The sequence below is a fragment of the Chanodichthys erythropterus genome, chromosome 15 (assembly GCF_024489055.1).
Source record: "Chanodichthys erythropterus isolate Z2021 chromosome 15, ASM2448905v1, whole genome shotgun sequence".
Taxonomy (NCBI): domain Eukaryota; kingdom Metazoa; phylum Chordata; class Actinopteri; order Cypriniformes; family Xenocyprididae; genus Chanodichthys; species Chanodichthys erythropterus.
The window spans coordinates 29,670,858-29,683,322 of record NC_090235.1 but is presented as its reverse complement, the minus strand read 5'-3'; the positions used below and the strand labels follow the sequence as shown (position 1 = coordinate 29,683,322).

At 39.8% G+C, this 12,465-nt stretch overlaps 1 protein-coding gene across 1 annotated transcript in view; it reads right to left on the bottom strand.

Moving 5' to 3' along the window:
• gabbr1b (gamma-aminobutyric acid (GABA) B receptor, 1b) overlaps positions 1 to 12,465 on the bottom strand; it is a 94,447-nt gene that overhangs the window by 68,610 nt on the left and 13,372 nt on the right. Inside the window, exons 4-5 of the mRNA XM_067411679.1 lie at positions 11,867 to 12,052; positions 11,745 to 11,762 (exon numbers count right to left, since the gene is read on the bottom strand). Coding sequence (XP_067267780.1) covers positions 11,745 to 11,762; positions 11,867 to 12,052 — 204 coding nt within the window. The remainder of the gene's footprint in view (positions 1 to 11,744; positions 11,763 to 11,866; positions 12,053 to 12,465) is intronic.

Genomic DNA, 12,465 nt, shown 5'->3' with positions numbered 1-12,465 from the left:
CCGAGGGAGGGAAGACATTGATAAACTGTGTAACAAGTCAGATGTGATTGCATCAGCATCTTCCCCTCGCATACAGTTGTGGTGGATGCACGGAGCATGCCGTGCATTATGAATCAGCTTAAAGAAACTCCTCTCATTGGTTCTATTACACACATGCGGCAGGGATAATTGGGAAAGGAAATGCACACAGATTGATATAGTAAACAAGCTTACGCCACGGTTTAGTGCAATAATTTCTCTTGCGGTCATGCGATCGGCAAGGTACAACTCATTATTTTTTTAAATAGCCTTCAGAGCCAGAGAATACTTGAATTCAAATCAATGGTTACATTATTAAGAATACACAAGAACCTGGCATGGTAATAAAGAGTGTGAGTGGGATACATAGAGAAGGAAAGAGGAAGGAGGGGGGAGAGTCGGCAGCTGAGCTGGTCTGGTGGATTAGGATGCTACGTGGATCGTTTGTCTCAAATGCTGCCCACAGGTGATCCACTTAACCTAGGAAGTACCAATGATCAGCTGGCATGAAGAAGGTCAATGGATATGCTGATTAATCACAGAGCTGATAAAGGCATCTTCACCACTTCCAGGCCACTGCTGCCTGGGATCGCAATCTGGGATCACTGTGAGACGTTCATGCGGACATGTGGAAGTGAGTGGATCTGATTTCAGACTATTCATGCTACTGTTAATACGTGGAAATTTTGGAACCCCATAGGGACAATTTTAACCTTGGGTTAACCAATGTTTCACACTAATTTTGATGTTTAACCCTGGGTTATGAACCACTTTTGTGGCGTTAACCCTGAACTGCAGTGCCAAGGTGTACAGCACTGCTAGAATGTTACTGTGGGGTTATTTAGTGACATCCGGGTGTGTTTAGTTTCAGTATCGAACAGTGCTGAAAATGTTAGCTAAGGATTTAACAGGGATTTAAGTCGCCATGAAACAGATTTGTTTTTCTTCTCTATTGTATATCTGAGCGAAACTGCTTCTTAAATGAGGGAAAAATGTAGGGCAGGTCTTAATTTTTGATTTTGTCCATTGGAAATTGACTGGATCATTGTCACTTGCTATTGCTGCGATCTCATGCGTTGGAGGGAAGAAGTTATTGTCCAACCCTTGTGCCAGTGAACATGTCATCAGAGAAAGCCACTCTGTATATTAATCTGAGACAGAAGGAAGCATTTTAATATTTAACAAAGAATTACACACTTCAGCTTTAATTACTTGCCCAGAGCTTGAACTATATGTAACATAGAACGAAATGATTCTAGCTGTTTGCTCTGTTTATTTAAACAAAATAAGCTGAAAACACAATTTTTTAGTTTTTTACTTAATTGTCATTTGCACTTAATTTAATTACGTTAAAATGTATTTTATAAAATGTTAAGTTAACTTAAAACATTTGTATTGGGACTACACAAATCATTTCTGTTGCATTGACTGAAACTGGGCAGTGGATTTCTAGCTTCCAGCATGCTTTGCATAGGGATAGAAATTAAGTGTTGAAATTAAGTGCTGTTTAATGTATTTTTTAGGGAAAGGGAAAGGTTTGTTAGTGTTTAATGTTCAGCTATGCCGAACATTTAAAAGAGTTTCTATGTTGAAATTTTTGTGGTTACCACTGTGCTGAAGAGTAGAGCTTGATGTTAGTTTGTGAGTGGCGACATTAAACTATCATGCATATTGCTTTACTCATTGTGCCATAGCTTTTTTGGCATCAGTGCAGTGATAGGTAACTTCTTGTTCATTATATACACGTGCTATAGCTATAAAAACTTATGTATGAACATGTTCTAGACTAGCTATTTATTCTAACTTGAAGTAAGATTAGTTGATTACAGTGCTGCTCTTCTTCATTACCAGAAAATGCCATCTGCGTACGGTCTATGGCCTTCACTCTTCACTATAATGGTAACCACAACAACTTGATGAATTTAAGTTGATACAACAATGTGGCGACCAGGGTGGGCGAGAGCCGTGAGGGAACGGTGCGAGGCCAGTGGCGCGAGAGTTAATGAGCATCACCTGGGAGGCGCACCGGCCTTGAGTCCCTCACGGAGGAGCTCCGGGAGCATAAAAGGAGGAGCGACTACAGTGAAGGACGAGAGAAGGCCAGGCCTGGACTTTATTTTATGGTTTATTATGTTTGTGTGGCCGGCAGACGTCCGCGAGGTCGTTTTGTTTCTTTGTTCATGTTGGTATTAAAGTTTTGTTGAATGTTCGCCGGTTCCCGCCTCCTTCTTCCCACATTTACGAACCACGTTACATTGGTGTCGAAACCCGGGAGGAAGGAGGGACATGCTGTTGGAGAGCCCTCGCTGCTGAGGGGGATCGCGTTGCTGCGGAGTTCGGGCAGCGCGGGAGTGAAGACCGCGAGACGCTGCCCGAGGCGGTGGTGCTGGAGCCTAGTGAAAGGTGGGACGGAGACCCAGATGCCGTGCTCCTGGGACGAGGTGGGGTGGCTGCTGTCCAGGAGGGAGCGGAGGAGTCGCCGCCGTACGCCGTTGGCCGGAACCTGCTGCCGTCCGCCATTAAGGGGAGGAGCAGGGGACGGGGGCAGGGGCGTAGCAGCCATTTTAAAAGTGGGGGGGACAGCTGTATGGTGATGTGACCCAAAGCTGATATTCATAATAATAAATTCTAAATAGAATACCGATTGGCATTTTACAGCACCCTAGTGGCAATTTTGGGAACATGCCGTGATAGCTTACATTAACGTATTTTTGTGAAATCATCCTCAAAATTTAAAAATATACTGCAGGACTTTGAGACCAATGTGAGACCATCTATACTTTATTTAGATAAAGATATTTTATGATATTTAAAATATTTCAGTTACACTACATTTGAACAATAACTATTCTTACTTCTTAATAGTTGTGTTAAATGAGTTTACAGATTACATCTACAGTAATTTTATACAGCATACATTTTATGAAAATATATCAATAGAACCTAAATCAATGTATTTACAAGTTTTTAATATTTTCAAGATCGAACTGAGATTTTTAATCAAAACTTCCAAACTGAATTATACATTAATTAATATAATTATAATTATACATTAATTAATACAGTAGTTAACACTATTGGAACACACAGCCTTTATACATAAAACTAATTTTATTTTACAGTTTGAACATAAAATAGAAAATGTTATCTTTTTTTCTAGCGATTATCGTTGATTTGATTACACAGATCCTATTTAAACTGAGCTGACCTAGACAATGACGTCTCTGCATTCAATAATAAAATGCCTTAAACTGGAAATTCAGTGTTTAATCTTGTCATTATAAATTACTCTATTCTCCTATTTGATACTGTTCAGTGCTTTGACACAATCTGTATTATTAAAATCACTAAATAAAGGTGATTGATGGTTGATCTTTTGTTTTAAGGAATTAAATTGATGTGTAATTCCTTAAAATTTTGGCAAGCAGTTCCAATTAAGAAAACACTGCCTTAAAATAGTCAATCTGCTCTTTTTATACAAATCGCACCTGTACACATTCTGGAGAGGTTGAGCAACTGTCCCCTCTCTCTGTCAGTGACGTCACAGCCTGCCTTTCCTACAGACCAGTTAGGACATAAAGTAGAATATTTACATAAAGTATAAAAATATATATATTTTAAGTTTGATAAAGTATTTTAAGATATTCGGTGCAAAACAATTTTGATTTATTGTGAAAGGATAATTCTACTCCGCGAGCAGCACGTTGGCAACAAAAGACAGAAGAAACCAATAATTTGTTACGTCTCATTTAGCAGACGCTTTTATACAAAGCGACAAGTAGGAGAGCATTTAACACACTGAATCCGGCGCGACGTGACGAGGTCCATACGGGTTCTGTTCTCTTTTGACGTTACAGTAACAGTTAGTTTAAATCATAACATGAAAACTTTATCGCGTGATTCGTGTCATCGCGACATACTGTAACATACTTACAGTGTGTGTTTGAAAAAAGGATGTAATCGTCCTTTGCTTTTTTCTGGGGTGCATTTTATCCCAGACAGCCTAATAGCAAAGTGAATGAACTAACGAAAACTCACAACAGCAACAAGAGATTTGAAGCTCATAGCAGACGCGCCCAAGAGATGATTCGCTCTGTGATTGGCTGAATGTTAGTTCACTCAAAGTAACAAATCAGAGAACACTGCCGGTGCCGGAAATATTCACGCTGGATCCAAAAAAATAAAAAATAGCAGGGGTCAGAATCACCTGTTTCTAAAAGTGCGGGGGACGTGTCCCCCCCGGTTGCTACGCCCCTGGACGGGGGACTCGCTGCCGGCTGCCCTCAGCCGGAGGAGCCATGGCCGGCCGCCAGGAGGCGGTCGAGGATCGGGCCATCCACCAAGCGTCCAGTGCCATCGCATGTGGCACCGCGAGGAAAAGCCTCTCGGCAGGCTGAGGACCGAGCGACAGTGTGTCTGGGAACCGGACCCAGAATTTTTTTTTTTCCTCTCTCCCCTCTCTCGTCCTGTCGTTCCCCTTGCTTCCGTCTCGTCTGTCCTTACCCCCAGGTGCTGCGGCCACCGAGACAGGCCCCGGGCGGGGAGTACAGCGCAGTCTCTGGAGTACCCCCCGGCCTGCGAGGGGCGATGGCGGTATGTGGCGACCAGGGCGGGCGAGAGCCGTGAGGGAACGTCGCGAGGAATAAAAGGAGGAGTGACTACAGTGAAGGACGAGAGAGGACCAGGCCTGGACTTTATTTTATGGTTTATTATGTTTGTGTGGCCGGCAGACGTCCGCGAGGGTCTGCCGGCATTACTTTCGTTTTGTTCTTTGTTTATGTTGGTATTAAAGTTTTGTTGAATGTTCGCCGGTTCCTGCCTCCTTCTTCCCACATTTACGAACCACGTTACAAACAAGAATACAATAAATCAGCCCAAACAAATTATTTTTTGTTGGAAAAATATAAATCAATTTCATGGAAATGTTTTCCTTAATTTAATTAAGTTCACTCAACAAATATTTTTTTCTGACACAAGAACCTAAATTGATTAAGTTTGTTCAACTAACTATTATTTGCTTAAATTGACTTGTTGTAGTCTAACTTAATTGTGTGGAAATGTTTTTAATTCAATTATTTTCAATGAACAAACAATTTTTGAGTGCAATAACCGAGGGTTAAAAATCCAGTGTGGTTTACTAAGACTGTGCACTGTCCTGAAGGAAGCAGCTGTGATGAGTGTTGCATCGTGTTGAACGTCACCTGCTAGGTGTTGCAGATGTGTCATTTTCTGAAAGTCAATGTGGCAGGTGTCTTAACATATGTGACAAGTCAGTAGCTGTGGTTGTGTTTTATTTTGGTGATATGTGTGGTTGCAGGTGCAGGGACTAGGTAACATGGACTAAAAAAAACAGCAAATAGGACAGTTTTTTGACACGCTGTGCTGGAGGTGCGAGTCGTTTCTGCGATTCCAGGTTGTAACAAGCTGTGATTATTCCTGAATAATTTATCAACACTTTTAAATAAAATGAGGCTCAGAAAATGAGGAGAGCTCCCGCTAGCACTTGTTTATTCTCTGCGGTCTGATTCTCCCACCCGACTACACAAGACTTCTCTGCTGAGAATGAGATTAGGTCCACGGATGCAGAAACTAGTTCCAGGTTTGAGTGGGCACTGTGGAATGTCATGTAAATGCCATAAGGGAAATCGATCCAGAGGGAGACCTTTTCTTGGCTACCCATGAAATTATCACACAGTGAGAGAGAGGACAAAACAGACATTCAAAGGTGCATAGAAACATAAACAGGATAAATTAAAACGGACTCCAACAAGCATGGCGCTTTCATTCACACGGACACTGAAATGCTTTCATATGATGACCTTTTACATGCTGTGAGCTCCATCAATAGGTGAAGAAGAGAGAGAGCGAGATTGCACTGGTGCTGTGTGCATCCTCTCTTAATTAAAATCCTCTAATGCGGCATGCTGCATGTTGAGAGTGGACCAATCGCAGAGCTTCATTCTCAACACCAATATTGAACAGCAGCATCTCTTAAACTCCTCTCTCTGGGGGGCAGCAGCACGCTTGTCTAATGACTAAAAGCCATAACAAACACCAAGCCTTCATTACACTCATTCTTAGCCACCTATTTCATCAATCAATACACCACATCATGCTGTCTCAGCCACTAAAGCCTAATGATATCCACAGACAGCGCCTTTTGTGGATATTCTGTATTCCTTTTTAAATGACTAGACAGTGTATTCAATGCCAGAGCTTTCAATACTTCCTAGCCTAATGCATATATTGTCATTGTTTGGATCTATAAGCAGCTTATTAGCCATGCTTGTTAAGGCAAGCATCACTATTATTATTACTCCTACTTACGGTTAGTGATTTGAACAGCACCCTTATACTTCAATGTTTAATTCATCTTGCATAGTTTGTGCTAAATGATACCTCAAATCAAGCAGATAGTTGGGCAGAGGTTATTACTTTTCTAAAGGAGCGGACGTCGATTTTACCTGATGAACAATAAAAGAGACTTGCATTGAAGGAGGGAGCTGAGTCATTTCTTAAGACTTGAAAATCATGGAGGGAGTGGATTCTTTTGACTTTGGCTATTAAGCAACCAACCAGCAACCATTCAGAACCCCACAGCAACCGTCAAGCCATGCCCTAGCAACCACTGCAACCGCATAGCAACAACATCTATTTTTACATTTATATGTGATTTCAAACTAGAAAAAGATTAGGAGTTATATAGGGCTGAATGATTGCTAGGCTGTTCTGGTTGGTTGCTAGGTATTTATTTATCTATTTAGGTGTTGCTAGGGTGTTCTAGCTGGTTGCTAAGATGTTCTAGCAGGTTACTAGGCATATCTACAGTATCTACTGAGCAATTCCCATCAGCATCATTAACATTTTGTGTCATTTGACATCTTGGATGGTTTGGCCTCTTGGATGGATTGGCTCATTATTTGCCACTGAATGATTTCCGTCTGTGTCCAAAGCAGCCTTAAAGGGATAGTTCACCCGAAAATAAAATTAAGCTATAAATTACTCACCCTGATGTTGTTTTAATGCCGTATGCCCTTCTTTCTTTTATGGACCACAAAAGGATAATTTATTTATTTAGTTTTTACCTTTATTACGATAGAACAGTGATTAGACAGGAAGTGAAGTGGGAGAGTAAGAGGGGGACAGAATCGGAAAGGACCATGAGCCGGGACTCGAACTCGGGTCACCCGAAGCGCATTGGTGCTACATGTCAGCGCGCTGCCCATGAGGCCATCAGTGCCACAAAAGGATCATTTTTAAAAAAATGTCCTGCTTGCGCTTATCCATGTAATGGCAGTGAATAGTGACTAGCATCAAGCATTTTAAAAAAGACGCAAAAGTATCAGAGAATGATCCCATGTGACGTGTTGTATATTCCATTGTATATTCCAAGTGTTCTGGCCTAGGGGGATATAATAGAAAATATAGGGATAGGATAGATTTACTAATAGCTTGCGCCAACGCAAACCCTCTTTTGCCGTTTCACGAGTTCACACTGTAAAAGTATGCGTATTTGGCGTGCTGTCTGAGGAGAGGGCTCAGATCTTGGTATTTGGCCCGAACCCAGAGTACTCCCCCTGTATCCCTGGCTGTGATGAGAACCACCTGAGAGTGAGGAGTTGGGGTGGTGGAGGTATGCTGAATACTGTCAAGGAACATAGGTGAGTCGGCTGTATGTATATATATATATATGTATATATTTATGAAAGGAGAGTATTTAAATGTATCATGCAAGGTGATTTACTAAGGTTTAGGCTAGTCAATTTACTGGTATTTGCGCCATTATTTACCGCCCAAACAAAGCATGTCTTAAACCAGACGCTAATATGTGCTGCTCTAGATTGCGTTGGTCCTTATGGAAATGATCCAGTTGGTCTGCTGTGCATGGCTACACGTTCATGAGACACATGTTGTGAGGAATCAAGATTAACAGAAATGCAACAGGATATACAATATATGTACCTTCTTCTATGAAGTGAATATATCTGTTGTGTTTGTCACAACAAGAAGTTATCACATTCACATCTGTCAACTGTCAATTCAGACTGTCATCAAACAAAACGGAGTTCCGGTCCGGAGATATTGAACTCAGTGAGGAAAGTAAATGGATACTTTTTTCGGATTTCTAGGTGTTGTATTTCATGTTTCACTTTTGTTAATCTTTATTTCTCACAACTTGTGTTCTTTTTCTGGGCGAGTCAGAGTGAACTGCGACGCTAGTAGAGTCACACGAACAAGCACGTCGAGTAGTGGTGCAAGGAAGATCACCGGCCATGGTCGCTTCAGAAGGCCTTTATTAACCCCCCAGAACCATGTGGAGTATGTTTATGATGGATGGATGCTCTTTTTTGAGCTTCATACTCGTTGGTCCCATTCACAGCCATTATAAAGCTTGGATGCGTTAGGATATTTATTAATATAACTCCGATTGTGTTCATCAGAAAGAAGAAAGTCATATACACCTAAAATGGATTGAGGGTGAGTAAATCTTGGGGTAATTTTCATTTCAAAGTGAACTACTTCTTTAATTTTCATTTTAGGGTGAACTGTCCCTTTAAGTACACAACTGTAATGGCACAATAAATTAGACGGTACAAATGTGATCTGTAACAGTTGAAGGTATGTATAGATCAGTAGCCACTGGTGTGTTGATTATCATGGATGTTAGCAGACGCAGATGGCATCAGAAAGCATGTGATAACCTGGGAGTGAATTTCCAGCCAGGTAAAAACTGTGAGAAAACACCATTTACTAAGTAGATGTAGAACATAAATCATCTACACGTCCCATCCCTCCTACCAAATTGCTTTTTCTCTACCATCGTACTCTGTCTATCTCTCTTTCCCCACTGCCCCCTACTTTTGTGCCCCCTCTCCTTCTTTTTTTTTCTTATCCCCTCCTCTCGATCTCTCTCTCTCCATCTCATTTCCCCTCCTGCATTTTCATCCTCCTCTCCTCTCTCATTTCCTGCCGACCGGCCCTCCATCACCCTCTCTCTCAGTGTGCAGACATCACTGCCATATTGGGACAGTGACACCTCCATTAATCAATTTAGCAAACACCACGGGCTGATCTGCACAGTGTCATGCACACGCGCACATGCCAAAACATCGAAGACGAGTATCTACAATTCATTCACCTCAATCTGGCCCTGTGAATGTCAAGGTCATGCAGTCCATTGGGGAATCCATGCGTGACATAAACTCAGGTGATGGTATGTTGGATTATGCATCATTGGATGGTACAGTCCTGCTTCCTAAGTGGTTATTAAATTAATTTTTCATATATACCATATGCATAGCATACAGGGGATCTCATTGGTGAGTACTGAAAAGCAGTCTTAAAGGATGTACAGCTCAATGTGCACTCAATACTGCCATCTTCTGACAAGATTCTAGTATTGCATTCACAAACATTAACTTGTCTAATGCCGCCCCCTTCAGGTTAGTGAATGACTCACTAACTGCTGAATGAAATACTGCCCCCTTTTGACAAGAGAGAAGAATTTAATTTTACTCTTTCATTTGATTGGGGAACTTCAAGGCACTTCAGACTCAACAACGCCACTGTCAGGCAGGGAACACTAAATTTCTTGAAAAGAACACTTTCACATACTATTATTATGGAAATTATATACTTTAAAATATATACTTATGTGTGAATATGTGTGAAAAATAACTGAATGTAATGTATTTTTTACACTTATTTGCATGTTAATTGCAATTAAATGAGAATGTAGTTTAAAAGTATATTAAATGCAATCTGCTGAATTTTAAAGTGCTTTGATCTTTATATAATTTCATAATTCTATTTTCATGAAAAATGATTAAAGTCTACTGCTGAATGTACTAACAAGCATTTACAGTCAGCAAAAATATACTTGTGTATTTGTATTTGTAAATGTATTTGTAATTAATTACACATTTGTAATGATAAAATTGCAATTTAGTACATATTTAATTTAAATTATTTACTTTAAATTTAACATCAAATAACACACTATAGTTAAAATTATAATCAAGTACTTTACATGCACTTTAGTTTGTTGTTCAACACATCAAAATGTATTTCTTTAAAAAGTGTACTTCTAAGCACAACAAAAGATTATAAAACATACATAAGGATTTAAAATGTACTTTGAAGTAAAACTTTTAATTTGACATTATTAACGAGTACATTAAATTGTACTAATGTATATTAAAGGCACAATATGGAAGATTTTTGGATTAAAATATCTAAAAACCACTAAAACAGTGTTATATATTTTGTTGACTTGTGTACATACATTATCCCAGAATATTTCCAAGAATGTTAAAATCCAGAGAAATAAGCCATTTTACCCAGTACTATATCAATGACATCACAACCTGCGTTACCCTCGATTTCCATGGAAACATCAAAGATGCTTCACTGTATTATGTTTTATTACAAGGGAACAACTGTTTGGATACATTTATAGACAGAAAACGAATCATTGTTATATAGCTCAACATGGTTATATTGCACAGCAGCCGCAGAGCAAATGCACAGAGTAGCATTCTAACAACACAAGTAAATGTATCTAACATGATAAAACAGTGCTGCATTACCCCACATACGGTTGACCAGAAGAAGAGGAAGCGGCGACTGTGGCATAATAAAAGCTCCACTGTTCTCGAGCCGTGTATTGCGCTCGTCTCTCATTAGCAATTGTTGTTCCACTCCCACAGCACTCGGTCCTGCTCTGCATTATACTACAGTAATGTTAATAACCTCATCCATGAACATGATTTCTGCCCGAGTCCCGTCGGATTCTTTTTCCCTGGCTGTGAGGTGAAGATGTCATCTCCCAAGATTCCGCACTCAATCACGGCGTCATCAAGCTACGCCTTTGTTTTGAATAGGCGACCTCTAGTGGTGAAAAACTACATATTGTGCCTTTAAGAAACTCTGTTTAAGTACACTAGTGGACTTTTATTTAATTAATATTCTATTATTTGTGAGTTAAAAATATTCTTTTTTAAGATTTGAAGTTCATTACAACGGCACGTTCAGTACGGTTAAGCAAATGTCTTTTTCACAAGGGTTCTTAGTTACTAAAAAGGGGATAAAATGCAAATCTGCTGCTTTTACATGAAAACCGATATGACGAACAAGTGATCCAATGTATATATTACTTGATTTGCCAAAAATCTGTTTGATTAGATGGCGGCAAAGACTGTTTTTATGAGTGTGTCAGTCAGTAGCGAAGAATTTTACATTGAAAAGACTGAATTGTTGTGAACACGGAACAAGACGCAACTGACAAATGCTTTGACTAGCGCTGTCAGTCACGGGAAAACCCCTTAACTGTTAAAAGGACAGGATAATACGTTGAACATTTAAACAGATTTTTTATTATGAACATAGGACTGACCTGAAGGAAAATGCTAAATCTGATTGCAGGTAATAAACTCGCTTGATCTCTTTTTCACAACACTCTTCTACTTAATACAGTAAGCTTCAATGAACAATAACAATTGAGAACATACAGTTTACATTGCCAAGAGTGGTTGCTAAGGGTGTAGTGATACACAGAACTGGTTGGTGAAGCAGTCATAACTGTGTTTTATCGCACAGCTATTGACCAATCAGAATCAAGGACAGGAACTAATTGTTTTATAATGCAAAGTAATAATGTCTCCTTAATAATTACAATTTTGGTCTCATCATACTGTACATAAAAAATAATACTAAACCATTCTTACCTGTATAATGTCTGTCATCTGCATTATAAGCAAAATGCAGGGAAAAGAGAATATCAGAATTATAAGGAAATATTATAATGCTGATTCTGTAATTGAAAGTTCACAAATACACTAATACTCACAGTGGCAGACAGGTTTGGGTGAGTCCCACTTGCCCAGCTTAGTGCACTGTGTGCTGTTTCTGCCCACCAGGATGAAACCCTCCAGACAGCTGTAGTGAAGTATTGTGCCCTCCACCGATGGGCCTGGAGGGTGCACCGTCACACGGCCGTTCTCCAGAGATGTCCACACCCGCGGACACGGCAGCACTGAGGAGCACACAGTACAACGAAGAGTCAGTTATACAAATATGTGCCATTTAACCTGATCCTTCAAAATCTGATTGAACTATTATATTGACCTGTTGCTTATCATTTAAGATCTATGTTTCTTGTGAGCAGTCTGGAATGGAAATTTAGAAAAATGTAATAAAGATTAATAAAGTTTTTACCTTTCATTACCATACCTTACCCTTATAAGGCATAACTGTTATTCATCTATGTCTAAAGCAGTGAAAAGATAAATGATGGCAAAACCAGAACAAATCATCCCGAGAGACCAATTATATAACACACAATATGCTTACCAGTCATCTGTAATAACTCATACTTCATATTTCAGTCCGGAAGTGATCACGTCAAACACATCAGTGCTTTCTGTCAACACCATCTGTCTGATTTTA